A 27,914-nucleotide genomic window follows, 5' to 3' on the forward strand; every position below is an offset into this window, starting at 1 on the left:
TCAAATGCAGCACTAACTCTAAAGAATAGTATAGTAACCAATATCAAATACTTCAATAACCCAATACAAAGGACAAACCAAATATTATAGGGTGCTCTAATTAGTACATGAGAATTAGGGTAAGCTTCCTTGCCCCCAACCCTACTTACCTATTCTTCATGCCCTTGTGACAGTGACCTTTAGTTAGTCAAAGCAATGAATACAAAATATATGAAAGAAAAAGTGCCTCATATTTGACCATGTCCCCTGGAAGGGGAGACCTAGTGGCACTCAGAGGAAGGATAGCAGGCTACCAAGAAGAGACTTGATACCTTATGAGCATATAAAGGGGGAGGAAGTCCCCCTCAGGCACAGTCATAGGGGAGGGGAGTAAGGGGAAAAAGGGAGGGAGGGAAGAATGGGAGGATACAAGGTATTGGATAACCATTGAGATGTAACAAGAATAAATTAATTAAAAAAATAAAGTGTTGGGGGAGGGAAGAAAAAGAAAAAGAATATAAGTGTCCTAACTTCTAAAACAGTCATCCTTGAGGTTACATTTATGCTGCACAAAGGGAAGTTGTTACTCAGTGTCTGGAAACGTGGCCAAGGCCAAATTGGCAACATGCTTTAAACTCTCAGGAACAAAACCTTCAAAGTCTGCTAACCAGTTCGACACTAGCTGGCATTGGCATCAAAACGATTGTTCTTTCATGTCATTGCCAGAAAAAAAGACTGACGACTATTTCTTACAGCAAAAGATCACTATCTCACCTAGAGTCCCAGTAGGATGTCCTCCCCTCTGTCCCACTTTCCTGGTAAGTGAAGACTTTCTTGGGACATGCCCCTTGGGCTAGTGTCCAGATATAGGTGAGTATATACCATTTGACTCTTTCTGCTTCTGGGTTAACTCACTCATTATGATCATTTCTAGTTCAATCCATTTGTCCACAAATTTCGGGAATTCCTTGTTTTTAATAGCTGAGTAGTATTCCACAGTGGAAAGTGGGGTCTGACTTTCACATGAACTCTAGTGCCCCATATTTGACCACGTACCCTGGATGGAGAGGCCTGGTGGCACTCAGAGGAAGGATAGCAGGCTACCAAGAAGAGACTTGATACCCTATGAGCATATACGGGGAAAGAGGTCCCTCTCAGTCACATTCATAGGGGAAGGGAGTAAGGGGAAAATGGGAGGGAGGGAGGAATGAGATGATACAAGGGATGGGATAACAATTGAGATGTAATATGAATAAATTAATAAACTATATTTTAGAAAGATCACTACCAAAAGAATGAAATGACCTTTCAAGTGACATAATTTACATGTTAAAAGATGTTTAAATTATAATTTATTCAGAATACATCTTAATTGTTATCCCTTCATTTGTATCTTCCTGTTCTCCCTACCTTCCTCTTTTGCTCTCTTTCCTTCCCCTAATCCTTTGACAGAGGGTCTTCCTCCTCCAGCATATGACGACAGCCTATCAGGTCTCATCTAGATAGCCTGCTTTCCCGTCTTCTGTGTACCCACTCGGGCCTCCCTACCAAGAAGAAGTGATCAAATTGAGGGTACCAGAGTTCATGTTAGAGACAGTCCCTGCTCTCTCCCTGCTCTCTCCATAACCATGGAGAATGAGCTTACTAGGGATGAACACTATGGAGAACAATAAATGAGTCTGCTCCAAAGGATTTAGTGCAGTGTCCATGATAATGCATCAGTTGATCATCTAGTGCTCCACGAGAATGATGAAAATATTGAAAATGTCAGAGATTTACTTCATTAATTATCTTTATGTCTTGCAACTGTAAGAATGATGGCCGATGAACTCAGATTGGTTAAAGAAGCTGATTTGTTTTGGAAGAAACACAAAACAAGTAAACTTTTGGTAAAGATGCCAATGCACTTTGAGTGATGAATGAAAACAGGGAAGATAACAACATTTGTTTTGGACTTTAAGGGGAAGCTTGACAAAACGAAGTGTTTGGGAACAGAATTGTAACCAGGGTGAGAAATGTTTTTTTCTAGTGTGATCAAGGAGTGAACATGTTAGAACTTAAGAGATAAATGTTAGCACGCCAGAGAGCTCAAAATAGGTGCAGAATTCAAATACAGATGAAGATGATGGAGTATGTTAAAACAAAACTTGACCAGCCAAAAGAATATTAAGAACTGATACTATATGATTACAATCCATGTGTGTGTTTATTCAAATTTATACTGGCAATGATTAATCTTGCACTTATAGGTGAAGATAGAGGTGGAAAATGAACTTACAAAGCCTACATAGCTTTAAAAGCTGAAAAATAGGGAATATGTTATAACTCTGTGATCTTTAATAACCTGCAGAAGTGTCCTGTATATGATTTGTTTATATTTGGGGCTTACACTCTAATTATCCTTTATTTTGCAATCCATTTGATATAATTCATGACATCTACCTTACTTTTACCATTTTTCTCTTCCTGAGAGGCTAGACTACCACTTGGCCATCTCTTTGGAGTTCTATTTGTACTCTTCTAAAACAAGGTAATAAACTTTTACTTGAATATGGTAACCATCACTCTCCTGAAAATAATTCTGCTTCCTCCTGCCCTACATGGACAACTTTGTACAGAGATGTGATGTGACCAAGGCTGTTGGTACAAGTACTATTGGCACTCTTCTATTAGAGCAGGCCTGAAGCCCATTTTACCTCTTCTTATTTCAGGTTTGCCCATTCTAGATCTCCTCTCCCTCTTCCCTGAGCAGGTGTTGAAGTAACAACAAACCATCTGGCCCAAACAGTGAAGGCTAAGGTACAAATTAAAGCTATAGTACTTCTAATCTAGCATGACGGTTTGTACTGATCAGGTTAATGGGGATAATTTCTCTTTGGCTTGTACAGAGACATGAAAATTTAATCTGATTTGCTATTAATTACTCTGTCCTGTCATTAACATGATGTTCTACTAAATGCAGAAAAAAAATCTATTCACATTGCATAGGCAAGAGCACCAACCAGAACTCAGTGATAGAAAAAGTGTTGCCTTTTGGGTACAGCAGAGAAGCTGTTCTGCCACTGGGAGCGGGAATACACTTTGGCATGTTTCTTAGTATTAGGGATACGCTATCTTCAACGATATGCAGTGTTTCAGTTCTGCACAGAACTACACAGATTTATAAAGTTCTTGTCAGTGGAACCTAGAGTATACTGTGATTTGGATTTGGGAAACAGTGGAATGAATCGACGAACCCACAAGGAGATTAAATAATCACACCTTGAGGGAGAGCAATATAATGCTTTGTTAAACAAATGAAATGTCTTTAGATGGCTCTTGTTCATTCTTTTATTAACAAATATTTATTGAACAATTCATTCTGTGATAAGTGTTGTGCTTGGTGATAGAATTATAGAAGTCAAATACAGCTGACATGAATCATACCTTGGTGAAATTTTGATGCAAGTAGAAGATGTGCATATATATGCATATTATATTCATAAAATTATTTAATTGTAGCTTTGAAAATGTGTAGAGAAAAATCAGAGAGCACTAAGAGCAAATATACACAGACTGGGTAGCACCCAACAGACTGTTCAAATTAGAAGAGACATGGAGCTGGGTGTGATGGAGCCTACTTACAATCCCAGTAATTTGGATGTAGAGGGATGAGTGAGTGTTGCTATGAGTTTTAGAGCAATATTGACTACATGATACCATATTTCGTTTTTTGAGGGAGGGATGGAGGAAGGGAGGGAAGGAGAGAGGGAGAGAGAGAGAGAGAGAGAGAGAGAGAGAGGGAGAGAGAGAGAGAGAGAGAGAGAGAGAGAGAGAGAGAGAGAGAGAGAGAGAGAGAGAGAGAGAGAGATGAGACAGAAGAAAGGAGACAAAGAACATAGCGTGTAAAAGTTCTAAGGAGGTAAATGGCTTTGAGGAACAGGAAGACAGGAGGCAAAAGCTGAAGATTTTGGCTAGAATTATAAATTTTTAAGCCAGGAGTGAGATGGAGAAAGGAAAATTTGGGGGGGGGATCTTGTAACAGGTATCTTGGCTGTTCACTCTCATGGAACATTAGGGTGTTATTCTAAGGGCAAAGGAAAGCTGTTAAAAGATTTCTAGGCTTAGCTGACGTAGGGGCAGTAGATGTTTTTAATTTTTCCTAACGACAATCGCACTAAACAAATTCTTCAACTGGATTCAGAAACACTTGTGTGTGGCGGGAGCAGATGAGACATTTTCACTGTGCATCAGAGCAGAAGGCAGAACCCCTGAGAGGCTGAGCAGTAATTACACTTCTACTCTAGATCCAGGTTTTAACCACAAGGAGTGTGTTCTGAAGGCTCTATTTCATAATTGAGGGTAATTACAAGAAGTTAAAACTAGATTAGAGTCAATTAGACCCTAAACAACAGGGAGCTCTGTGGGTGGTGGGGAAGGGAGTAGAAAGAACCAGCTGGAAAAGTGTCTCCCAACTGCTTGGCACTCTTGTACTTATTTTATAAGTGGAGATTTGGGGATGGCTATTTGTGCTTCTGGTGTCCCTAGAGGTGGCATCAGGAACTAGATTTAAAGCATAGATATACACATGTTACTGATAGCCAGGCAAGATTACCTTGTCCTCAAGCTAGAGGGCTTCATAAGCCAGATACTGAAATTGGAAACAAGCAGCAAAGATATATAGGTGATGAAATACATTGCTAATCTGAAGAGGCCATATTGCGACAACTACATTTTTGTTTCACTCTGGTCTTAGATACCATGAAGAAGACATCGCAAGCAGGGATTCTTCTTTCCTTTGAGTCTATTTTGAAAGTTTGGATTGGCTGTAGCATAAAATGGGGGTAAAGGAATAGTTAGAGTGAATTTGAGAGTTGGCCAGAGTCTAAGCTGAGAACCTTTGCCCCTAACCCTGGGTCTCCGGGGAACCACAGAGGTTAATAAGCAAGGAAAGAACAGGTTTAGCTATGGACTTTAACATGATCCATCTATATACTGTGGGAAAGATAGGTGCAGGGATAGCACTGAACAAAGTTGAGATTATCCAGTTGGAGCTGCCTGTGGGAGGAAGTGATGTTTGTCATGACACCAAGGAGTTGACTGGGGAGAAAAGACTAAAAGTAGTGTAGTCAGTGTATACAAAGATGTGATTTATTTCACTTTATCTATTGCACAGCCATTATTTTGACTAGCCATTGATTGGTTTAATCCACAAGTGCTTATTTGCAACTGTTCTTTGTGGAATGCCATACTAGGAGAAATTAAGAAGAATAAGGGCATATCCCTAAGCCCTAGAATCAACAGTTTGGATTGTTCAATGAATGTAATGTGGTCAGCATTGAAACAATATAAGCACCACAAACAAGAATGGACTTGACAGGTTGTATTTACATGTATTTGTGCATATACCTACATACATACATATGCAGACACATGTGTGTGTAACAATAATAAAGAAAAGTAAGCTGTCAGCTTGATAATGGGATAGGAGATGTCAGGAATTCAAGCGAAGGTAACTGGGGGTAGGTTGAAGAGAGGAAAAGGGAGAAACATAATTGTAATTCTGTTTCAATTAAAAACATACTTTTGAAAAAGGAGTAATAAGGACAATGGTGCTCCTGTCTTTCTGGGATTTGATTAACTGTCCAAATGAGTGAACTAGTCAATAGCTGCCTTAGCATTGTATCATTGGAAAAAGTAGATGATCTAAAAAAACAAGACAACATGAGATACACTAGTTGAAATATGAATGTCATTGAAGGCAAGACATGGTGAAAGCCTTTGCTAGGCAGAAGCTAAGGGAAGAAAATAGGAAGCCCTGGAGGATAAGAACAGTGGATATAGTACAATTACCATGTATATGTGTGAAGTGGGAGAGATCCTTAAAGGATTTTGCATGTGGCTACATGCAAGTATAAGTAGGTAATTTGGCCAAGAAACCTTAATACCAACAAATAATTCTATCTGCTTCTCTCATAAACACACACAAAAAGAAAGTGAGCAAAGAAAAAGCTTTTATGGCATGAAGCTGATGTTGGAAACTGGGTCTTTTTTAATGATTGACATATATAAATTTTACACAAAAGAGGTTTCATTGTGAGGTCTACATATATAAACATAATGCAATTGATCATCTTTAACTTGTGCTCTCTCACCCCTGCTCCCTTTGGAGTCATGCTTTCTCCCTAATACTCTTTCTTCTATGTTTATGTTATTATAAAACCTAGGTTCCATATTTGAGAGACAATGTGGGGTTTTTTGAGTCTTGTTTATTTTACTTACATGATGATGTCCAGTGAAGTCCATTTTTTTCTTCTGAATAACATAAGTTCAGTTTTAGTTAAGCTAAAAAATGTGTCTGTGTTATGTGTATGAATGTACACATATGTATATTTATATGAGTGAGTATTATATTTACTTTATTTATTAATTGATAGGTACTTAGGCCGATTTTGTATCTTGCTTCTTGTGAATGATCAAGATTGGTGTTCCCAATTTCCTCTTAAAAGGAACCAATATATGGTAGAGTAGCCTGGTAGAGTTACATCTATCTTGATGAATTTCTTCTTTTCTATTCAGGAAACCACCTGAAAAATTAGACTGTAAAAACTAAAGAGAGAATGCCTCCTCTGCTACTGATTTCCATGGAATAAGGGAATAGCAGTTGCTCGAAACCCCACGTTGTCAGTCAAGCACCTGTCCCCCTCTAAAGAAGCACTAGCTGATCGGAAAAGAGTCCTTGGGGATGGAGAAGACCATTAAGTCTTCGTGCCATGCTTCCACTCACTTAGGAGTCTCTGCACTGCATTTTTAACATCCTTGTTTCTCAGGCTGTACACAATGGGGTTGACCATGGGAGTGATTACAGTGTAGAGCAGTGAGAAGACCTTGTTTAAGGCAGCGGCCTGAGTTGCTGTGGGAATCGCATACACTGTTCCCAGAGTTCCATAGTAGAGAGTGACTACAATGAGGTGGGAGGAGCATGTGGAAAAGGCTCTTCGCTTTCCTGTAGCTGATGGCACTCTGAGGACAGCACTCACGATGTTTATATAGGAGGCTACAGTGAGCAGGAAGGGCACCATGGTGACAAAGGAGGCCATGAGGAAAGTAGTTTTTTCTACTTCCTCGGGATCGGAACAAGCCAACTTAAGCACAGGGGCAAGGTCACAAAAGAAATGATCAATCTCATTAGATGCACAAAACTGTAGCTGGAAAGTCATAGTGACAGTGACAACAGGAGTTAGAAATCCACCCAGCCAAGATACACCTGCAAGACAGATACATGTGTGGAAGTTCATAAGAGAAGGGTACCGAAGTGGGCTGCAGATTGCAAGGTAGCGGTCATAAGACATGGCTGCCAGAAGAAAACACTCAACTACTGCCATGGAGCCAAAGAAATAAAACTGAGTCACACATCCTGCAAAAGAAATTGCCTCTGGACCAGAGAGAAGGGTCTTCAGCATCTTAGGAGCAATGGAAGTTGTATACCAGATCTCAAGGAAGGAGAAATTGGACAAAAAGAAGTACATGGGAGTTTGGAGGCTGCGGTCACTGGCAGTAACTGTAAGGATGAGAATATTCCCCAGTAAGGTCATTACATAGATTCCAAGAAATGTTCCAAACAGCAAAAACTGTAACCCGTGGATGCTTCCGAATCCCAGGAGGAGAAATTCTCTGATCAGGGTCAGATTAGCCATATTTATGAGATTCAGACTCAGCATCTGAGAAAAAGAGGAAGAAGAAACAACTGGCAAAAAGAAGGAGCACAACTGGAAGGGAACATAAGCATCAGAAGTACTGTGTAGGATATCAGCTACGAGTCTTGTCCTTTCTCCCTTAGAAGCCATTTGGTACATGCTCTACTAGGTGTACTTACCTAGTAGCCACTGTATTCCTTGTTTCTCCGTGTTATGATAAAATAATTGACAAGAGGTGACCAACAGTAGGAGAGGTTTATTTTGGCCAGTTGCTTGAGGAATGTAGTCCTTTGTGATGGAGAAAGCATAGCAGCAGGCTACTTTAAGGTGGTATGAAAATGTGGCTGGGATGCACTTCTTATCTTCTCACGCTTCAGTGGACTAGGAAACAGAAATGGGATAGGAAGCGAGGGCTACACTACAAAATGTAAGGTCAGCTTCAAGTTGAACACTTCTTCCAATGAGTTTCCATTTTCTAAAGGGTCGACAACCTCCTTATATGGTGCCTGCTACAAGCTAGGAATTCAGTGTTGAAACACATGAGCTTATGGGGGTCATTTCTCATTCAAACCATAATTGTTATAAAGGGATCTTAAGTTAAGGATCCCTTAAGAGAGAGACTCCAATGCCTCTCTCTTTTTTCTTTGACATAACTGTTGATGAATCTTCCTTTGAGAGTCTCATAATAGGAAGTAAGCACTATATAATGGTGGCATTGAACAGAAGCTTTGCTTAACAATATTTCCCAAAGTTCTGAATAGAAATGTGAATGCCAAATCTTAAAATAACAGGAAGTCAGACAACTCTTTCTTATGAAACTCCCCCCCCCAATACCCCCAAATCAGGGTGGATTTTACTAACATCATCAGAAGAAGGAGATGAAATCAGAATTATTGATCTTAAATTACCTATAAGAAAACAAGAGTTTCTCCCGGGGATTGCTTCCATGGCATCAAATTCCTATGGAAATTGGGGGGAAATGTATGTAAAGTTATTCACTGGAAATGTTAGAAAAATAATGTTCCATCATTCATAAATGAAAACGACATTCCTGACTCACAAGCAGTAGGATGTGCATGTAAAAGTTTGGTTTTTGTTTTTTCTCAGCAGCCAGAATAGGTTAACGGTGAGTCATGGATACAGCTTTCCCGTCTTCACTTGCCCCCTTGTGGCACTAAAAGACCCATGTTTGTGAAGAGGCTATCTGACCATGGTGCCTGGCCTCTGGTAGGATTGCAAATTAATCTGTGATGTGGCATAAATGAGGAGAAAGTATAAAAACAGAGGTAGGGAGCTTGATGCCGTCAGTGTTCAAAGCTGAGGGCTCAGTCTGTGACTGGAAAATAAGGAACAGCCATCTTTTCTGCTTCGTTTTGGGTAATGACAATATGTCTTGAAAAGGTTACAGATAAATCACATTATTTTGCATGTGAAATTGTTTTTAACTGTACTCAACAAGCTGATTATTCAAAAGAATCTTATTTAGAACACTTTTGAAATACTAAGGGATTTTTCATAATTTACCTTTTGTACCAATCCAGATGTTAGTATATTATGTTGTGTCAAGGAAGATCCACCTATTCTAGAGGAATATAGGACTCTTGAACTGCATGAAGTAGAACTGGCAATGATTACAGTGTATAAAGAATATCAATCAGCAGCTAAGGTTGTCCCTGGAGGTGACAGCTGCTTCCTAATTGGGGAATTAAACTGCAGTGTCCTCTTACAATTTTAGCTTGTCTTTGGAGACAGCCAGCCTGTGTTCAGAACCAGCATTAGCATCATTAGATTTTTATCATTCAATCCCAAGACTCACTAATTAGTAATGAAATAAATTTGATTCCCCCCCCCTTGGCTTACAAGTGTGTTCTTTGGTGTGTCCAAATTCAAAGACTCATAACCTTCCTGAGACTACTCTTTTATTGCAGTGAAGAGAGACTGACATAGATACAAAAGATAAGTCCAGACATCTTCACTGTTTCATTCTTACTGGACACATGCTATGTATCATATTATTGAACTGGGAAGCACTAAGTGGTGAAACCATAAGCAAAGAAGACATGCTACTAATGTTTATTAAGGGTATAGTTTAGTGGTAAAAGTAGGCAGTAAACCAACGTTCTCAACCTTCCTAATATTGTGATCCTTTAATACAGTTCCTCATGTTGTGGGGTCCACAACCATAAAATTATTTCATTGCTACTGCATAATGTAATTTTGCCACTGCTAATGAATTGGAATATAAGCATTTTTGGAGATAGAGGTTTTTAAAAAGGGTAGAGACCCATGAGTTGAGAGTCACCGCATTAAACTGATGAAATTCTTACAGTTAAGTGTAAAATCATCACTGTGATAAGTTCTTTGAGGGAGAGATATAGGTCCTTGATGCAAAGAATAATGTTTTGTTTGATCACTTCCCCTTGGTGGGGAGGCCCGGCAAGGTACACAGAGGAAGGCTAAACAGGCTATCTGGATGAGACCTGATAGGCTGTGGTTATATAGTTGGGAAGAAGTGTCCCATTCTGTCACAGTTCTAGGGCAAGGGAATAGGGCAGAAGAGGGAGGGGTGGGAAAGGGAAGATACAGTGGAGGGGATAACAAATGGGATGTAATCTGAATAAATTATAATAAATTAAAATTTAAAAAGAATAATGTTCAGGAAGAGGTGACATAGTTTTTGTGACACGATTAAAGAAGATACAACTGAAGTAGAAATGATGTTTTTATACTGAAATCAGATGTATAAGGAATAGCCAGATATGAATCAGAGTAAAAGTCAGGAAACTGGTGAGAAAGCTGATGTGCTGGTGCAAGAAAGAAATGGTAACTAAGCATAAGCTAGAATGGGGTAAGATGAGCTAACTTTAGGGCTTTAATGCAGTACCATCAAGATGCCCTTGCATTTCTTTGCATGTACATTAATCAACAGTTTAAGAAATAAACTGTACTGCAAATAAATTAGGAGCAGGTACGAAGTACAAGAAGAAAATGAGGCTGGATCTCAAGTTTTTAGCTTCAGCAACTGCATAGATAAGCATGTGTTTCCTGGAGATAGAAAGATCAACTGGGTGAATGATTTTTCTTCTCCCTTTTAGTATGTGTTCTCTCTCTCTCTCTCTCTCTCTCTCTCTCTCTCTCTCTCTCTCTCTCTCTCTCTCTCTCTCTGTCTCTGTCTCTTTCTCTGTCTCTCTCTCTCCCTATCTATCTCTCTGTCTCTCTCTGTCTCTCTCTCCCTATCTCTCTCTCTCTCTCTCTCTCTCTCTCTCTCTCTCACACACACACACACACACACACACACACACACACACACACACACACACTTCTCTGATGACACTTAAGGTCAGTCACTTAGTGATAGACAGAACTCTAGCTCTGAGAGGTAGGGCTCTCAGTCTGACTAAAAAACAAGCTCTTAAGCAAATGCATCACGAATTATTGGCCTTGCTTCCAAAAACAACCAGGGAAGAGAACGAGTAGGTCAGTATAACCTTTACTCACCCTGGAAAAAATTGCTCAAAGCCCAGGATTAGCAACTGAATATCAGGAGCAATCTTGCACATGATGTACAAGAACGTTCAATTTGATGGGGATTGTCAAAATCTCTTCAATGTGCCCCCCCTCACCATCATCAAGGATGACCCAATTACTCAGAACTTTCAATTATCTGTTCTCCTCAAAGGTTCTCTTTTTATTTCATTTTGCTCTTGCATATAAGAGAGGCAGATGACAATGAAATGAGTTCAGTCAGGAAAACAATTTTCAGGGGTCACTTGGAGTCAAAATTCTTTCAGTCTTATTCCTTCTCTCTTCTTCGTGTTCCTTTATAGTTATGACCATTAAGAGTGGATGAAAACGGATGGTCAGAGCTTCTGAAAACTGTATAATTAGTAGAACGATTTAAGTGTCATTATCCTTGATTTACTAAGTCGGGACAGTAGGCTCAACTTTATGGAACTGTTAAGTAAATCTAATGGAAAGCAGCTTTGTTCTTAACTCCTAGTTACCCAAAAAAGCTAATTAATCATGTCCTCTGGACCCATTCCATTGGTATTTTCTTAATCAAGATGCATCTCAATATTAATAATCCTATGCCACATAATCATCAAAAGGTAAAGCTGTTGGAAGACAATAAAAAAATGCCCTTAACTCACATCTACCACCACATAAGATGTTAATGGTTATGTAAGTACAATAATGAAATCAAAGTGCAGAAACTTAAGCAAGGAATTAGAAACTAGCTATAAAAGTTCAAAGCTACATCTTCTAGGATCAATTCAGGAGATCCTTTTGGAAAGGAGGGAGGTAAGGTGGAAATTGAAGAACAGCTGAAGGTTGGTTGAGAGGAGGAAGTGTATGATTGCTTTTGTTTGTACCAATTAGATATTCTGTGTGTTTCCTCCCTTCAAATGCCACATCTACATAGCAAGACAAAATGCAAGCTTAAAGCACTGGTAGATTTCGATTCTACTTGTTAGTGGCTTATATTAGGGGCTATTGTTTCATGTTAGGAATCAGGGTGGCATAGACAAGTAAAGAAGTTCATCTATGCAGCTTAATCCTCACTATTTAGGTCAACCTTTGCTCCAAATACATATTAACCTCCTCCCTAAAGTGACACCTGAGAGAGAGACAAGAACAGGAAAATTATCCACAGACAGAATCTGTGCAAGCTCAAAGGAGAGCTCCTTGATTGGTACCCAGCTAACTCCCTTAATACAAAGGCAAGTTTGTATTATTTTGGTCAACTCTCAAAAAATGAATGGTTTTCTTGAATAACTCAAGTTTGTGTCACTCAGCAGAACATTTTGGAGAAAGCTTTGTTTTATCCCCCTTTGAAAACAGCATGTAGACAATTATAGACAACTGAATTTTTTAATGACTTGCACCTTAATGCTAGAAAACCCTTGGTGTCCAAGGGAATGATTCTGTTATTTATACACCTTGGGACCTAGACACAGATGTTGCTGAGATGCTTTAAACTAGCATTATTAAGGCCCAGATCGGCATTATTGCGACCTGGTGACAGATTTTTCTAATTCAATCACATTCTTTGTTGCTAAATATTTCTCCTGTTCTATTCCATTTGTCAAGATGACAGACAATGAAATAGGCTAGGAAATGTCTCCAACCGAATGATATGTGATGTGCCATTATGTGACATACCTTTAGCCTAAATGTGAAAATGGCAAAAATTATCTACATATGTTGTATTTTATAAAATGGAGTAGAAAGAGGGGAAACTGTAATCAGAATATATTATATAAAAATGTTTTTAATTAAAAAACTAAAAATATTAAAAGCATGCTTTTCCTTTTGGCAGCATATAAGATGGAGGGAGTCTATGTAATTTGGTAAAAGCTGAACTGAATATATATCTGAATTAATTGTCTCAATGATATCAAATAGTTATTTGAAACATGTATGAGTTTATAGCAAAATATATGAAAAAATATGAACTTCAGAAAACATTTAGTAGTAACCCTAAAGGGAAAAGCATCAAAACGAGGCTTGACTGAGTTTCCTTTTTTAACCAGTAGCATTTTTTTTTTGAATTAGTTCTTTTGTCTCTTTTGCCTAAAGGGTATAGAAATAGCATCTGGTAGACTTCCTGTGCTTTTTCCACTGACTTACATGGCAGGGAACTGAAACATCCCAATTCATCTCTGCAATACTTATCTCTTACTATCATTGTTATAAACACCTAATTTATTTTCTTGCATCTTTTAGTTTTCATTCTGATATTTGATTTGGGTGATAGAGAAGAACTTAGTTCACTTTCCTCTACTTCCTGTCCCCTGTGATTTTTGAAGATTCTAGCTAGCACTCCTTAGTTATTCTTTGAAGCTTCTTAACCCTAGATTCTTATCCCTCTGTGACAAATGTTAAGAAGTTGCTACAGTCACACTGACATGGTGTTTTTTCTTTGTGGTAAAGCAATGGTTCTCAACCTTCCTAATATTGTGACCTTTAAATACAGTTCCTCATGTTGTGGTGACCTCAACCATAAAATTATTTTCATTGTTGCTTCATAACTGCTATTTTGCTAATAATGATAAGAATTGTAATGTAAGTATTTGAATGTCCCAATGGACTTAGGTGACCACTATGAAAGGGTTGCTTGACACACAGGTTGAGGACCACCATGCTAGACAATTTGCTACGTCACAGTGGCTAAGTGCATAAAGCTTTCATGTCAAGTTGACTTGAGTTGAAGCTCTGGCTCCACTGCACGCCATCTCTTTGACTTAGGGTGAGTAAATTAATATCTTACTGTGTCAATTTTAATATATAAAATAAAGGATAGGAATGATAATAAAATGTCCTCATAGGCACACATGCATTTTCTATAGCTTAATGAAATAATCCATACAAAGTGTTGACAAGAGTCATAAAGAGCATCACTATACTTTGGCAAATGTGTGCCTGTGTGAAGATGATTACTCCAATGTTATTTTATATGTTATCTCACTCCACAAGAAAAGTCATAATTTTCCTTTTGTTTTCTCCTGGTGTCCTTCACATATCTAGCACAAGAACAGAATCAGTAACTACTCGTGTGACTTTACACATCCTAGTTCAAATGTGAAAATTTAGTTTTAGTCACTTTTATAAGAAACCTAGATATATTTTCTTACCTTTCACTGTCTTCTTTTTTCTCCACTTTAAAAGACTGGACACCGCGATCTCCTCATCCAGATGATTCATCCTGACATAGAACCAAGCTCTACCTTCAAGGGCATTCTGTGTCAAGCTGCTGTTCCTACCGCTCAAATTCATATCCTGCTGGAACTTCCTCCCATTAGGGATTCAGGTCCCAGCTGTTTGCTTAATACATTGTATTCATGAAAATCAATTTCCCTTAAGCCTTTTCCCCAGGGGTAATATTTCCCCCACTTAACTGGGAAAGTTAAATAAAATGGTGGATCACCTTCCACCAGCAAATGCCTCACCAAACATTGAATTCTGAACTTGACAAGTTCCGAGAAGCCAATTGTAAGCAACATTTTAAGGGTCATTCTTAACATCTTCAAGAACACTGAGCACACCTCATATAAATCAATATTGATGATTTTAAATGACTTGTGACTATTCAATAAAATACTTTATCTCTGAAAACCTTTGCAAAGTTGTTAATTCAAGTTATTGAATATACCCAAAAGGAAAAAAGCTGCATTATTCAGACAGAAATATTTACTGAATGCTTGTTACATGTAAAACATCTCATCATAGGTACAATTAAAATTAGGTTTTTAACTAAAAGTGAATTATTTTACGCTTTGGAAAACTTTTCTCATTGTCAGCTGCACTTAGGAAGCTTTCTTATTGAAAAGAAGTCCTGTAGGAAATTTTGGAGAAGTGAGTAATATTTTGGAATATTACTACTTTTCTGGTTCCTAAGTCTGTCTGATCAATTTAATTGTCCAAAATTTTCTCTTTCTTTCTTTCTTTCTTTCTTTCTTTCTTTCTTTCTTTCTTTCTTTCTTTCTGTTTTTCTTTTCAAGACAGAGTTTCTCTGTGTGTAACCCTGGCTGTCCTGAATCTCACTCTGTAGAGCAGGTTAACCTCAAACTCACAAAGATCCACCTGTCCTGCATCCCAAGTGCAGGGATTAAAGGTGTGTACCACCATGCCCGGCCAAATTTTGTATTAACTGAGTCATTTGTCATTTAAATTGACCGTTATTCACAATTATCATAGTCTGTCTATATGGGACTCTGATTTTCCTGGATTTCATAGAGAATCAGGAAATGTTATTGTGTCCTTAATATTAAGACACCTTCAAGAAGCATGCTTCATGCTTCTTTTTTTTCTCAGTGAAGTTGTCTTTCTCTAAGGAAGGTATTAGGAGCCAAAGAGGAAGGTATTAGGAGCCAAAGATGTTTTTATTCTTCCTAGAATATTTCCTGGAACATCAAGAGACACGTCTTAGATCTTTCCCTACATCATCATTTCTTATGATAAAAATAAAAAATTCATTCTGGTAGCTATAACATAAGAAATCTTGATAACAGGTTCAAGTTCTCAAAAGTGCTGTCTGTACATAGGTCTTGAATCCTAGGAGACTGGACAGTTGGACGGTGTTCTGATAGCTGTTTGTAAGGTGACACACCGTAAATATGCATTTATACCAAAGTCTATTAAGAAGGCCCCACACCCATCATTCAAGTGTCAAGGGAAAGATTTTTTTCTGGAAAGCAAGTATTGATTAGCACAGGAGTGATAGAGGAGTAAGGAGGGCTCATGCAGTCACATCAGAAAGGACCCATCAAATCCCAGTCTGTCCTCTTACTAGATGAATGGCCTTATACAAGCCACTTCAGTAGATAGCATCTACTTTTATGGTTAGAATTTAAAGAATATAGCATATCACTAGGTTGCTGTACAGTTTAAATAAAAGTACCTGCTACACAAAATCCATATTAAATAGATATTCAACAAAACTTAGTTATTTCTTCCATGTTTTGTGTTTCTTGATGAAAATTTGGGAGGAAAGATTATGGATTTCATTCATTACAAAGGAAAGCATGCATTATGCTAGAGTGATGCAGAGATGAGGAGTTAGGGGTTTAAGGGATGCATGAATTTGTGTCAAGTGGCATGTAATATTCAAAGTTCAAAGGAGACTCATTTAGCAGACAGTACATTTCCTGGGGGAGTAACACATGATTTGCTGGACAGTAGAAAATTCAGAGGACACGAATCAAGAGTGTATTGATCTAACTTGGACATGTCTTTGTCCTTCACAGAACTTACATAAGAGCTGCCAAGGAAAGACATCTTGAAAATTGAATGATTAGTTCTCAAAGTTTACTAGCAGGCTAAAAGCAAAGTTTGGACTTAACAATCGTTGATTGTGGAAGAATGCTATTGATATTGAGTGGTGACTGGGACCTGAACAGGCAAGTAAAGTACCATTGCATAAAGGAGTCTAATTTCCTGCTCTGTATTTTTTTTTTTTTACAAAATCTAGATGGTGAATTGGATCATAAGTTTAATAAACCTCTCTTGGAGGAATTTGTAGTAAGTAAAAGGGTGGTTTTCATCAAAGTTGAAGTAGAAAGGACAAAGGAACAAGATGTGAGGTTGTCATAGGAACCTCTTTCCCCTCAAGGACCATCAGTAGGGCTAAATAATGGCCATGGTGCATAATATCAAAACTTAGGAGCCTGGTATAAAGTAAAGGAACAGCTGGAAAGAAAATGTGTTGCAAGTATGAGACAGGGGAAGAAAGAGAAAAAGATGTGGGTTTCATTGCCACCACCAGCAAGTTTAATCTTTCCACCATTGGGGTTGGCCAACTTCAGGACCCTTTCCCTTGTTCCTTTGTCTCACTTGAACATGTAGACTCCAGCTACTCAGGTGACTGATATTACCAAGTACCTTTTCTTCTCAATGGAAGGCACTATGGGCAACAACACAAGGATTATCAGAACACAGGTGAGTAGGAAGGAACATTGAGTGTGTCATACAAGAAAATGGATTTTATAAAAGCCAAAATGTATAGTTCAAAGTACTAGAATTGCAAGCAGCAGAGAAAGTTTTCTAGAGTAGAATTCTTGGCGTAAAAGTCTTTAGTATATATAATTAAAGAGGGCATTCTAAACAGGTAAAAATGAAGTGACCAGATATATAGAAATTTTATATGTTTTATATGTACTAGGTACCACTCTAAGCAGTCCAGGAAGCATTACCCAACTACAGATCACACAGGCCAGATTCCATTTTTCACTTTGATTTTATAGATTAGGAATCTGAAACCACAGAGACTAGATAAAATCCAACTTTGCAAAGCAATGATGTATCAGAAACTGGTTTCTACTGAAAACCTTATGAGTCAAGAGCCCATGCATACCATGACCAATATACTACTTGCAAGTCATCTCATGATGTGTATATCTGGAGTACAAGGCATATGAATAGGGTGAATGAGCAATTATGGGAAAGGCAACTGCAGCTATACTATAGAGCGTCTTTCCCAGAATCCAAAAGAGTAAAGGCTGCATTTAATAAATAACAGGAAACCAGATGAAGTCTTAAAGCAGAAAACTGACAGTCAAAGAGGTGCTTTAGGAAGATTAACTTGTCAGCAGTGCAGAGGATGGATGGGAGAGAGGAGTCAGTAGAGGCAATTAAAAGGCTATTGCAATACACTAGTCTGGATGTAGGATACTGTGTCAATCACTCAAATTAAGAAATTCAGGGAGGGGCTGCATTTTAGAAACTGGTCTGTGACGCTTTGTGTTTCCTCTTTCCAGCCAGAGCCAAGTGATGGGCATCTCTTGGGACAACTGCCACAAGTGCCACAAGACCCAGGTAAGAGAAAACCCTACCACAAGAAGCAGAGAAGTATGAGCTAGGACTGCCTGCTGCCAACACTAAGATTGGCCCTTGTCACATACACAGTCTGAGTTCAAGGTGGCAATAAGAAGTACCGTGCCCTGAGATTGGGTGTGGGGAACTTTTCCTGGGGCTCTGAGTGTTGTACTCGTAAAACAAGGATCCTTGATGTTGTCTACAATGCATCCAATAATGAGCTAGTCTGCACCAAGACCCTGGTGAAGAACAGAATTGTGCCAAGCTGACTCCTAAGGAGGAAGAGATTTTAAACAAACAAACAAACAAACAAACACAATCAAAAAATTCAAAAGAAATATGATGAGAGGAAAAAGAATGCCAAAATCAGCAGTCTTCTGGAGGAGCAATTCCAGCAGGGCAAGCTTCTTGCCTGTATTGTCTCAAGACCAGGCCAGTGTGGCAGAGCAGATGGCTATGTGCTAGAGGGCAAGGAGCTGGAGTTCTATCTGAGGAAGATCAAAGCCTGGAAAGGCAAATAAACTATTCATAGCTCATGCAATAAAGGTGTTTATTGTTCATTTAAAAGAAAAGAAAAAAAAAGAAATGCGTGGAAAAGCATGGACAAATAGATAATGGGATTGAAAAGAAACTTGACTAACTTGATTTGGGCATTGTGAAAACAATCGTTTCAGTAAGGTAAGAATTAAATAATGAACACTAAATGTGAAGCCTTTGTCACTAGAAGAAAAGTGATACCAGTGGTAGTATTGGGGGATTACTAACCTGGAGAGAAATTTGGACTCCAGATGATTAAAACTAGATAAAAATGTCTAAAGAGTTAGCCTTCCAACCATGAAAAACATGAGATCAACTTTGACAGAGAGAAGAATCAGGAACACAAGCTTGAGACAGTATGTATTGAATTACTGTGGCTGTTAGAAAAGAGACAGGTGAGAGATATGATGGAGGGAGGGTAGAAGTAGAAAATTACACAAAAAAGGATTTGTAGACAGTTGAATATGAACATTAAAACCATAGCAGAAGGATCAGAAAGAAAAGAAAAAACAATGAGAAAGTAGTTTTGGTGATGAGAAGATTTATAGTGATTGGTAGAGAACCAAATGTAAGGAGGTATAGATGAGAATAAGGCTGACATATTGAAGAAAGTGAGCATAGAGCATGCTTAAAAGAGGTTTTGTAATGAATTTCAAGGACCAAACTAGATACTCAAAGGATACTGCTGGGACTGGGAAATGTCTTCTTGCAGTAAGGGTTAGCTTTGCAAATTTGTTGGCTAAAATCAAATAGCCTCAGCCTAACATCTAATAGTGCTGAAGTAAGGATTAAAGACATGGTATGGGGTCTGGCATTCTCATTGTTGGACCAAGATCCTGATGAGGGTGAGAAGGGAGGGGTATGGCAAAGCATTTGGTGGAATGTCTTCTTTAGCAAGGCATTGTCTTACTTGGAAAGTGAAGAGAGAAGTCAATCGGAGATACAGAAATACTTGCAGAGAAATAAGGAGTTTTAAACTAGAAACATTTGAGTTTCCAAAGAAGCCTGTGTACCTTGCACAGGCTGATCTTCACAGTAGAATAAATTCACTAAAGAATGAAAGGCAGTCTCCGTGGCCCCTGTTCTAGGAGTCTTTAGAAAAAACTCCTAGAGGAGGAAGGAGAGCACCAACCCACCCACAGAAACTTAGACCCAAAATTTAGCCTGCCTAATATATGTGCATGGATAAAGATAGAACAGAGATTGAGGGGATGTCCAACCAATGCCTGGCCCAATCCAAGACCCACCTCATGAAAGAGAGCCAACTCCTGACACTATTAACGATATTCTGCTGTGCTTGTAGATATGAGCCTAGCACAGGTGTCCTCTGAGGGTGCCACACAGTACTTCAAAACAGATGCTGAGACTCAGAGACTTGCAGCCAAACATTGGGCAAAGGAGTAGAGAGTCTTGTGGAAATGTGGGAGGAAGGAAAAAAGAACCCAGAGGGGACAGGAGTTCCACAAGAAGACCAATACCGCCAACTAACCAGGGCCCAGAGGGGTTTATGGAAGCTGAAGCACCAACCAAGGACCAAGCATGGACTGGACCTACACTTTTCACACAGATGTAGCCTATGGGCAGCTTGGTCTTCATGTGGGTTCCCTAGTAAGGGAAGCCTGAGCTGTCTCTGACATGGACTCTGCTCCCTGCTTTTTGATCACTTCAACCTGGTTGGACTTACCTTCCCAGGCCACAGGGGAAGACGGGCATGCTCAGTCTTGATGTGACTTGATGAGTTGGAGTGAGGATGAGGCTTCCCTTATCTGAGGAATAGGAGAGGGAGAAGGGAGGGAAGGTGGAATTGGGAGAAGAGGAGGGAGGGGCCTATGATCAGGATGTAAAGTGAATAAATAAATCAATTGGAAAAAAGAATGAAAGGCAAATGAGAATGGGACTGAGAATGTCAAGAATATATGTTATTAGTAAAAGTAGAGTATGGAGAATACAGGAAGTGCTAATTTAGGGATATAGATCAAGAACTATTCCCGATCAGGATGTAAAGTGAATAAATAAATCAATTAATGGAGGGGAAGGAAAGAAAAGAAAAAAATCCTTATTTGACATTATTAGACAAAGAACCTCTAAGGATGGCTTTGAGTTTATTTTCTGTTGGCCATCTACTGCTGGGCATGGTGTCTACCTTAACGGTGGTTTGTTTCCTCATTGAGACTCCCTTGGAGAAAACTAATTTTTACATTTGCAAGTGGCTATCAATTGGAGATAGTTTCTGGTTTGGGGATGAAGGGGTGTGTCCACTTCTTTAGAAGATTTTAAAAAAACATTTTAAAAATAATTTTTGTGCTATTTAAGTTGTTTTATAGTGGGAATGGTGTGCTGTCAGTAAACAAGTACTCATTAATAGATGTGTACTTATCTAAGTGAATATAACCCCAAAAAGAACTATTCCTGTTTACTTGAGTTCCTATTCTATTTCTCTTTTTAAACTGGTTCTTTTGGGATTATAATATAATTACAGTTCATATTTCCTTTTTCTCTCTCCAAAACCTCCAATGCACACTTTTCTGCTCTCCTTTGTGGCCTTTAGTTCTTAATTGTTATTGAATGTGACTATGTATACATATATACATGTATGTGTTTCTAAATTAACCTCTTTATTTTAATTCATGTGAATGTATGTATGCTTGCATGAATTTATATTCAGCATGTTTATGCAGAACCTGGACTTACAGGTAGTTGTAAGATGCCTGATGTGGGCATGATGTACTGAACTTGGGTCATGTAGAGGAGCAATAGATGCTCTTAACTGCTGAGCAATCTCACCAGCTCTTGCATTTCTCTTCTTATAGGAGGAATTCAAAAATTTGTGGCAACTATCACAGATTATAGTGTTTCTTCATATAAGAACATTATAGCAAGCTTAAAACCCAGGTACTAGTATTTTCTCCACAAAGAATGACTTTCTTGGATTTTAATTATTAGCCTTTAATAAAATCAATTATGGGAAAAAAAGGCCTAACCAAGATAGAGCCCTAGAATAAGACACATTTGGAGAATACCAAGTTGGGTAAAGGGGTCTTTGCTTTTTTTTTTTACCTCAATCAAAGAAAAAAAGAATATTGTAGTACAAACTTTACCATTTTCTTTGTTCTTCACCCAAATAAAATATATGAAGATAGGAGAAGAGAATTAGTTGCCGTGGTAACCTGTAGCTGTACCTGGTAGCCTTTTATTTTGGCAAGTTCTAAGTTCTACACCTCTGTTCTCAGTTCACTCTTTTGAACTTCCTTAATGTAGTTTCAGGACCATATGACAAATTGTACAATGTCTAGCAATAGAAGATGAGTGAAACCTCATCTGCATCCAAAGCAAATGAAACAAAGAGGAACTAAACAATAGGAAGCAGTACATAAAAGAAACAAAACTACATCTCCAAATTATGTATTTTTTCACACAGTGTCATGAAATAATTGTCATCATTCCTACTCTACTGGTAGAGTGAAATAGGCACAGAGAAGCAAAGTGACTTGGCTAACATTGCACAACTGTGGTTTTAATTTATCTTTATCTAATTTGCTCCAAATCTATCTATTGAATTTCATTGGTTTGTGGGTTTTGTTTGTTTGTTTTCAGGTAATTAACAACTATAGAGAAATATTTCCTCTGTTCACATGCTGGTCAGTTCCTTAAACTTTTTCCTAGGCTAAGCCAACTTCTTCAAATGAGGCCCTCCTCGGATATCTTCTCCCTCTAAACACATCTTCCTTCCCCCATTCAACAAGCTCTTTTTATCCTCCTAAGGCATCAGCAGTTTCCCTCAGCCCCAGCGCTTGCTTACCCTATTTCTCATCTATTACGCAGTCCCTTGCCTCATCTTTCTTCAGGGGTTTCATTAGTCCTGGGACGCAGAGTATGAAGGGCCACTTTTCTGGCAGAAGCAGAGTGGAGACTCTAGTATTTGCTAACTGTTGCTGCAATAGCAAGTTGCCAACACATCTGTGGCTCAGATCAAGTACAACTTCTTTCTCTTACAGTTCTAGAGTCCAAAGGTCTAAAAGGACTCTGTAGACTCAAGTACAAGTATCAAGAGTGCCTTCCTCCTTACAGAGGCCAGAGCTGCCTGATCAGGCTTCTAGCTAGAGCTTTATTCTTGCATATTCCTTTATGTAAGACAACTTCTTGCATTTTCAAGGATAGGAATTTCCAATTTCTTCTGGTTTTTGTCATATTGTCTTCTCTGTAGTTATATCTTCTTCTGTTCCCCTCATACAATACCCTTGTAATGATATTTGTGTCCCATTCAAATAATGCAAAGTAAATTTCCCCTCAAAGTGATCAATATAACTCACATCTTCAAAGTCTCTTTTGTCATATAAGTTAACACTTAGAAAAAAGAAAAAACAAACAAACAAAAACACTTAGAAACTTCCATGGATCTGTGGGGTCAATATTCAGCTTATCACACCATCCAAGAGTGTAATTATTCACTTAGAGCTGGGACTCATTGTCTGTTGCTCCTGGAGTAGATAAATTATGGCCTTAGAGGAAGAGAATGAGAAGATATAGCATGTATTGAAGTCAGAAGAGTTCTATAAACTTGAGTTTTATAGAAACGTAGCCAAGTGTGGAGCAGGTCCATGAGTGAAGTCTCTTTACTTGTATGCAAAGAGACATAGAAAAAATAGGATTTAAAGAGAATGAAAAAACATGCTTCCAGTGTGTTTAACTTTCTTGTTTCTCTCTCTTAATTGAAAGGTTTTTTTTCTGGCAAGGGGAAATTGAGGCAAGGGTAAGAATGGCTCCAGAAACAAAGAAAGGTAGCCAAACCTCTCCTCTAGTCTGTCTAATATCCAATGTTTTTTCCCCAACCCTTGCTGCCAGTCGGGCTCTTTTTGCTGCTCTGGAAATATAGCTACACATTATAATGAGTAGAGAATGTAGAAAATAAGGAGGATTTTCAAGGAGAGCCCTCCCATTACCCCATCCCAGGACAGAAGAAAGCTGTCCCCATGGGATATTGGTATGGAGCATTTGGGGTTGGTGTTAAACAGAGTAAACATGAATTACAGGGTCATCACTTGATTACCACACCCTTATGTTCATTGGTCCTTAATATTGCAGTGTGATATCTATGGAAATCCTCAAGAGGATTTCCACAGTTGCACAGTGCTGCTTACCTTGAGGAACATCTTTAATTTCAGTTAGAAGGGGTGGGCTGAAAACTTTTTAAGGGGAGTATAGAATAGGAGTTTGGGGCCTATAGTTTTGAAACCTATAGAAGGATCCATTTGAATGTGAGTTCAGGGTATGTACCTCAGACTCAATTTCCATGGTTGTGGAATATCAGCAACAGCAGTATAAGCTCAGGAAGGGTTTGATTTATGACCAACAGATGCAGAGATGTGAACTGACATTCTTTGTAGAGTTAGCAGCTGGCTCTCCAAAGTTTGTTTCTGTTTTGGGACTTCATCTATTCTATTGCTCAGTGATCCTCCTTATATAAAACCTCATGAAAAATTCTTCTCCAAGACTGATGCCAGGGGAAAAATGGTTTTCCTTCCACCAGACAATGAGAGCAATGAAAATGTAACCCCTCATCTATCCAAGCCAGAGGTTGATATAAACTTCCAGCTATAAGGGTTTGAATGTAGGAAAAGAGAATATGAGATAATGGTATGCAGGGGAAGCCACTGAAACTTCCAGCTTACTCCATACGGGGAAAGCAGGACAAGCTACACTTGAGGAAGGAAAGACTACTGATTCACATCCCAAGACCTGAATGGAAGTCTGGGAAATCCCCACGCAATGCTGCTGTTGCTGCTGCTGAAAAATTACAATTGAATTGATCTGAGAAGCTTCCTAGTAGAAATGTTGACACTAAAGCCAAGCTATTGGAGTAAGAAAAAGCCAGGAACATGTAGGAGACAAATCACAGCAAAGTGCCTGATTTGGAAGATTAAAAAGCTTTAGGACCTGGAGGTCTGCAAGCAGAAAATAATGGTGTACCTGTGATGAGCTGTCCATAAAGACGGCCGATCTGATGGCTCCACATAAGTTCACTGAAACTCCAATTACAGGGTCCAGGAAATATTTGCCTTTAGACATTCTTTTAACTCACCAGATCAGTTCAATTGGGCCTTCCAGCAACAGTCTTTAATTGATTATGAGGTAAATGGGTCACATTTCTCAGAAATCAGTATGAAGATCAGTATGAATGGTATTATCACAGGACAAGTGTAAATATCACCTTTTAATTTTCACCTTGGTTGCTAGGAAACTCCACTCAAATTTGTAGGCTTGATTGTTTCAACATCGTAGAAGTATGATGGGGCAAGGGAGGGTTCAGTATATTTGATTTACCTCCATCTTCCTTTTGTGCTGTTTTTATTCTTTGGTAACAGATTTCAGTCAAATTGTACCAAGGGTTAACCTATTAGAAAGCCTCTCATTCTATCTTTTCAAAAATAGGGCATACATTAACATTTAGATGCATGGATTTTTTTGTAGGCTTATCAAGTTACTCAAGTAATTTTCCTTAATTTTAATAGGATGGAGCAATCAACTTTACCTCAAGCTATTCTGACCTTTGTCTTTCCCAACTGTGGCTATTGGCCATGAGGGGATATCAGCCACTGTGTGTGCTGCTGGAAGCCAATGGAATCCTTGCTACAGAGGAAAGACAACACTGCATTTTGTTCATTGCTCTTATTGCCTATGGCATCGCAGTAACACTTTCCTCAGGTTTCTTGCCTTGGGAACACCTAATGGCAAGATGCTTTTAATACTTCAGTAGCTAAAGCTCCTTTAATGGAGTCCATGATGGACCTGCCTTGTTTTGCTCTATAGTGAAAAATGTTACAAGGAAGTTGCAGTATATATTTTGTCGAGTAACGATGCCTTAAGCCATTAAGGCCATTTGTTATTTTCTGAAAGCAAAAAAGATAATGCTCACTAATAAAATTCACTGCACTGCAGTAGCTCAAAGTTTCTTTGCATCAAACTGCTCTGTAACTCTCAAAGGTCTCTCTCTCTCTCTCTCTCTCTCTCTCTCTCTCTCTCTCTCTCTCTCTCTCTCTCGTTCTTTATGAGATGCCCCCAGCGGGTGTCACTGCTCTTTCCATGCCGAGGAATGGAATTCTGAATTATAAACATGTCACGAATTAGAACCAAAGTAACGACAGCCCTGTCCTTTACAGTCCTCTCTTAGGACCCTCTTTGTCTGGCTCTCCCTGTCTCCTGAGTCCAGCCACTGATTCTGGCAGCCTTCTGCAGACCTTGTCCTTCACCCTGTTCCTATTCTTTGTTCATAATTCAGGCACTAAAGTTCCCTTAAGCCAATTTCCCTCTGAATTGAAAAATGCAAATGTGATGCTTTTTTTATTTGTATTAAGTGTTTACAAGAGGTTTTATGCCAGGGCACAATGCTTGCTCTGTATGACGAGTGGGGGTAGGGGAGCATAAGAGTCTCAGAATCAATAATCTGCAGTCAGCAGTAAGAGTGATTTGCAGTATGCAGGAGTGTGGTTGGCATGAGAAAAACTGGAGGGGTAGATGGGGACAGAGCAGTGAGGAATACGATGCAGATTTATTCCATCATGGCTCCCAGATAAGGTGGACTGGAAAGCTGAGTGAAATCATAGGTATTATTTGCAACTCATCCCAAATCTCTGGATACAACGACTCTACTGTCATAGTGATTGCAGCTTTCAGTAATGGGAGAAAAGTGCAAAAGAAAGACTGGATTTCCCATTTACTTTTCATACCAAATCCAGGACATCAGGAGCATGCACTTTGTCTCGTATCTAATCATATGATGTGATACAAAGGGTCCCTAGCTTTCTTGCACATGGCTAGGACTGCACCAACCTTTTATTTCATTTTTTAAAAAGTATTTATTCATTAATTTATTCACTATACATCCCAATGGTATCCCTTTCCCTCCTCTCCCCCTGGCCCCATCATCTCTCCCTCTCCCACCATCCCCCACTCCCTTATACCTCAGAAAAGGGAAGCCTCCCTACCTGCCCACTGCTCCTCATCAAGTTGCATCAGAACTGAGCACATCTTCTTCTCCCATGGCCTGTTGAGGCAGCCCTGCCAGGTGGGAGTGATCAAAGCTCAGGGAACAGAGTCCATGTCAGAGACAGCTTCAGCTTCCCTTACTAAGGAAACCACATGAAGACTGAGCTGCCCATCAGCTACATAAGTGTAGAAAGGCCTAGGTCCATTCCACAGATGGTCCTTGGTTGGTGTTTCAGTCTCCAAAAGCCCCTCTGAGCCTGGTTAGTTGGATCCTGTTGGTCTTTTTGTGGAGCTCCTGTTACCTACAGATCCTTTTCTCCTTCCTCCCACTTTTCCACTAGGCTCCCTATGTATCGCCCAATATTTGACTGTGAGTCTCAGCATTTGTTTGGATCCACTGCTGGGTGGGGCTTCTCAGAAGACAGCTCTGCTAGGCTTCTTTCTGAAAGCATTGCAGAGCATAATTAATAGTGTCAGGGGTTGGCTCTCTCCTATGGGGTGATGACTGTCCCAACCTGAGACTTCATCAACTTTTTGTGCTAATAGTTCCCCTATCCTATTATTTGAATATATTTGATTTTCTTCTTTCTGTTTTCAAAAATCCACTGGTAGTTTGACAACATCGCAGAAGGTTTAGCTTTGACATCTAATGGTTCAGCTCCACTTGAGAGTGCTAAAATTTTATAATCACCATCTGGCTGGCTTCAAGTGTATGAAAACAGATTTATCAGGGGCAGAAAGGGGTGGTCGTGGTATACAACCCATGGATCAACAACTGACTTAACAAAACACCAAAGCTATTTCTAGATGAAATTTGCAGAAACAGTATAGTAAATTAGTGTAACTGATTGATGTGATCTCATCTAATAGAAATGGGAGTTGAAGCTTTATCATTCTGGAACAGATGATTAGAGACAAATGAGGGGCAGGTTTCCAAGGAAACCATGTGGGTATCAAAGACCCAAAGGAGGCCTCTGAAGAGGAATCTTTGATAAAGAATATAAATTCCCAATGGGAAGATATCATATTAGGTCTTTGCATTATAAGGATATGATGGAGTACAAAAGGGATGTAGGCTAGCCCAATATACATCTAGAGATGTTCTGCTATCTGAGATAATAGTACAATCTGCTAAAAAATTAATAAAGGTCATTTCTTAATCACATTCCTCCCTTCTCCCTCCAAACTTCTACAATGGAATAAGACACTGAAAGACAGCAAGAAGGTCTCTGGAAACTCTTGCAATCATGTTTAGGGCCATGCTTGTGGTGGGTTTGGGTGGTGATGAATTCAGTATGCTGCCTATACCTTTCCTTTCTCCTTCTCAAGATGTATTATCTTGTTGTATGGTAAAGTGTCTTTTGAGTATATGCCCAGGAGTTGTATAGCTGTGTCTTGAGGTACAGCTATTCCCAAATTTCTTAG

The 27,914-nt window shown here is 39.0% G+C and overlaps 1 protein-coding gene and 1 pseudogene across 1 annotated transcript; one reads left to right on the forward strand and one right to left on the reverse strand.

Moving 5' to 3' along the window:
- Nucleotides 1-6,716: 6,716 nt before the first annotated feature.
- On the reverse strand, nt 6,717-7,670 carry LOC127184932 (olfactory receptor 11L1-like). The gene has a single exon (XM_051141390.1). The coding sequence runs from the start codon at nt 7,653-7,655 to the stop codon at nt 6,717-6,719; it is 939 nt and encodes a 312-aa protein (XP_050997347.1). The 5' UTR covers nt 7,656-7,670.
- A 10,254-nt stretch (nt 7,671-17,924) lies between these two features.
- LOC127185951 (40S ribosomal protein S8-like) lies at nt 17,925-18,490 on the forward strand (annotated as a pseudogene).
- The last annotated feature ends 9,424 nt before the right edge of the window (nt 18,491-27,914 follow it).

This window comes from Acomys russatus, chromosome X, assembly GCF_903995435.1.
Source record: "Acomys russatus chromosome X, mAcoRus1.1, whole genome shotgun sequence".
NCBI classification, from domain to species: Eukaryota; Metazoa; Chordata; class Mammalia; order Rodentia; family Muridae; genus Acomys; species Acomys russatus.

Excerpts from the sequence above, each read along its gene's own strand:
- LOC127184932 (XM_051141390.1), bottom strand. The coding sequence starts at position 7,655 with ATGGCTAATCTGACCCTGATCAGAGAATTTCTCCTCCTGGGATTCGGA.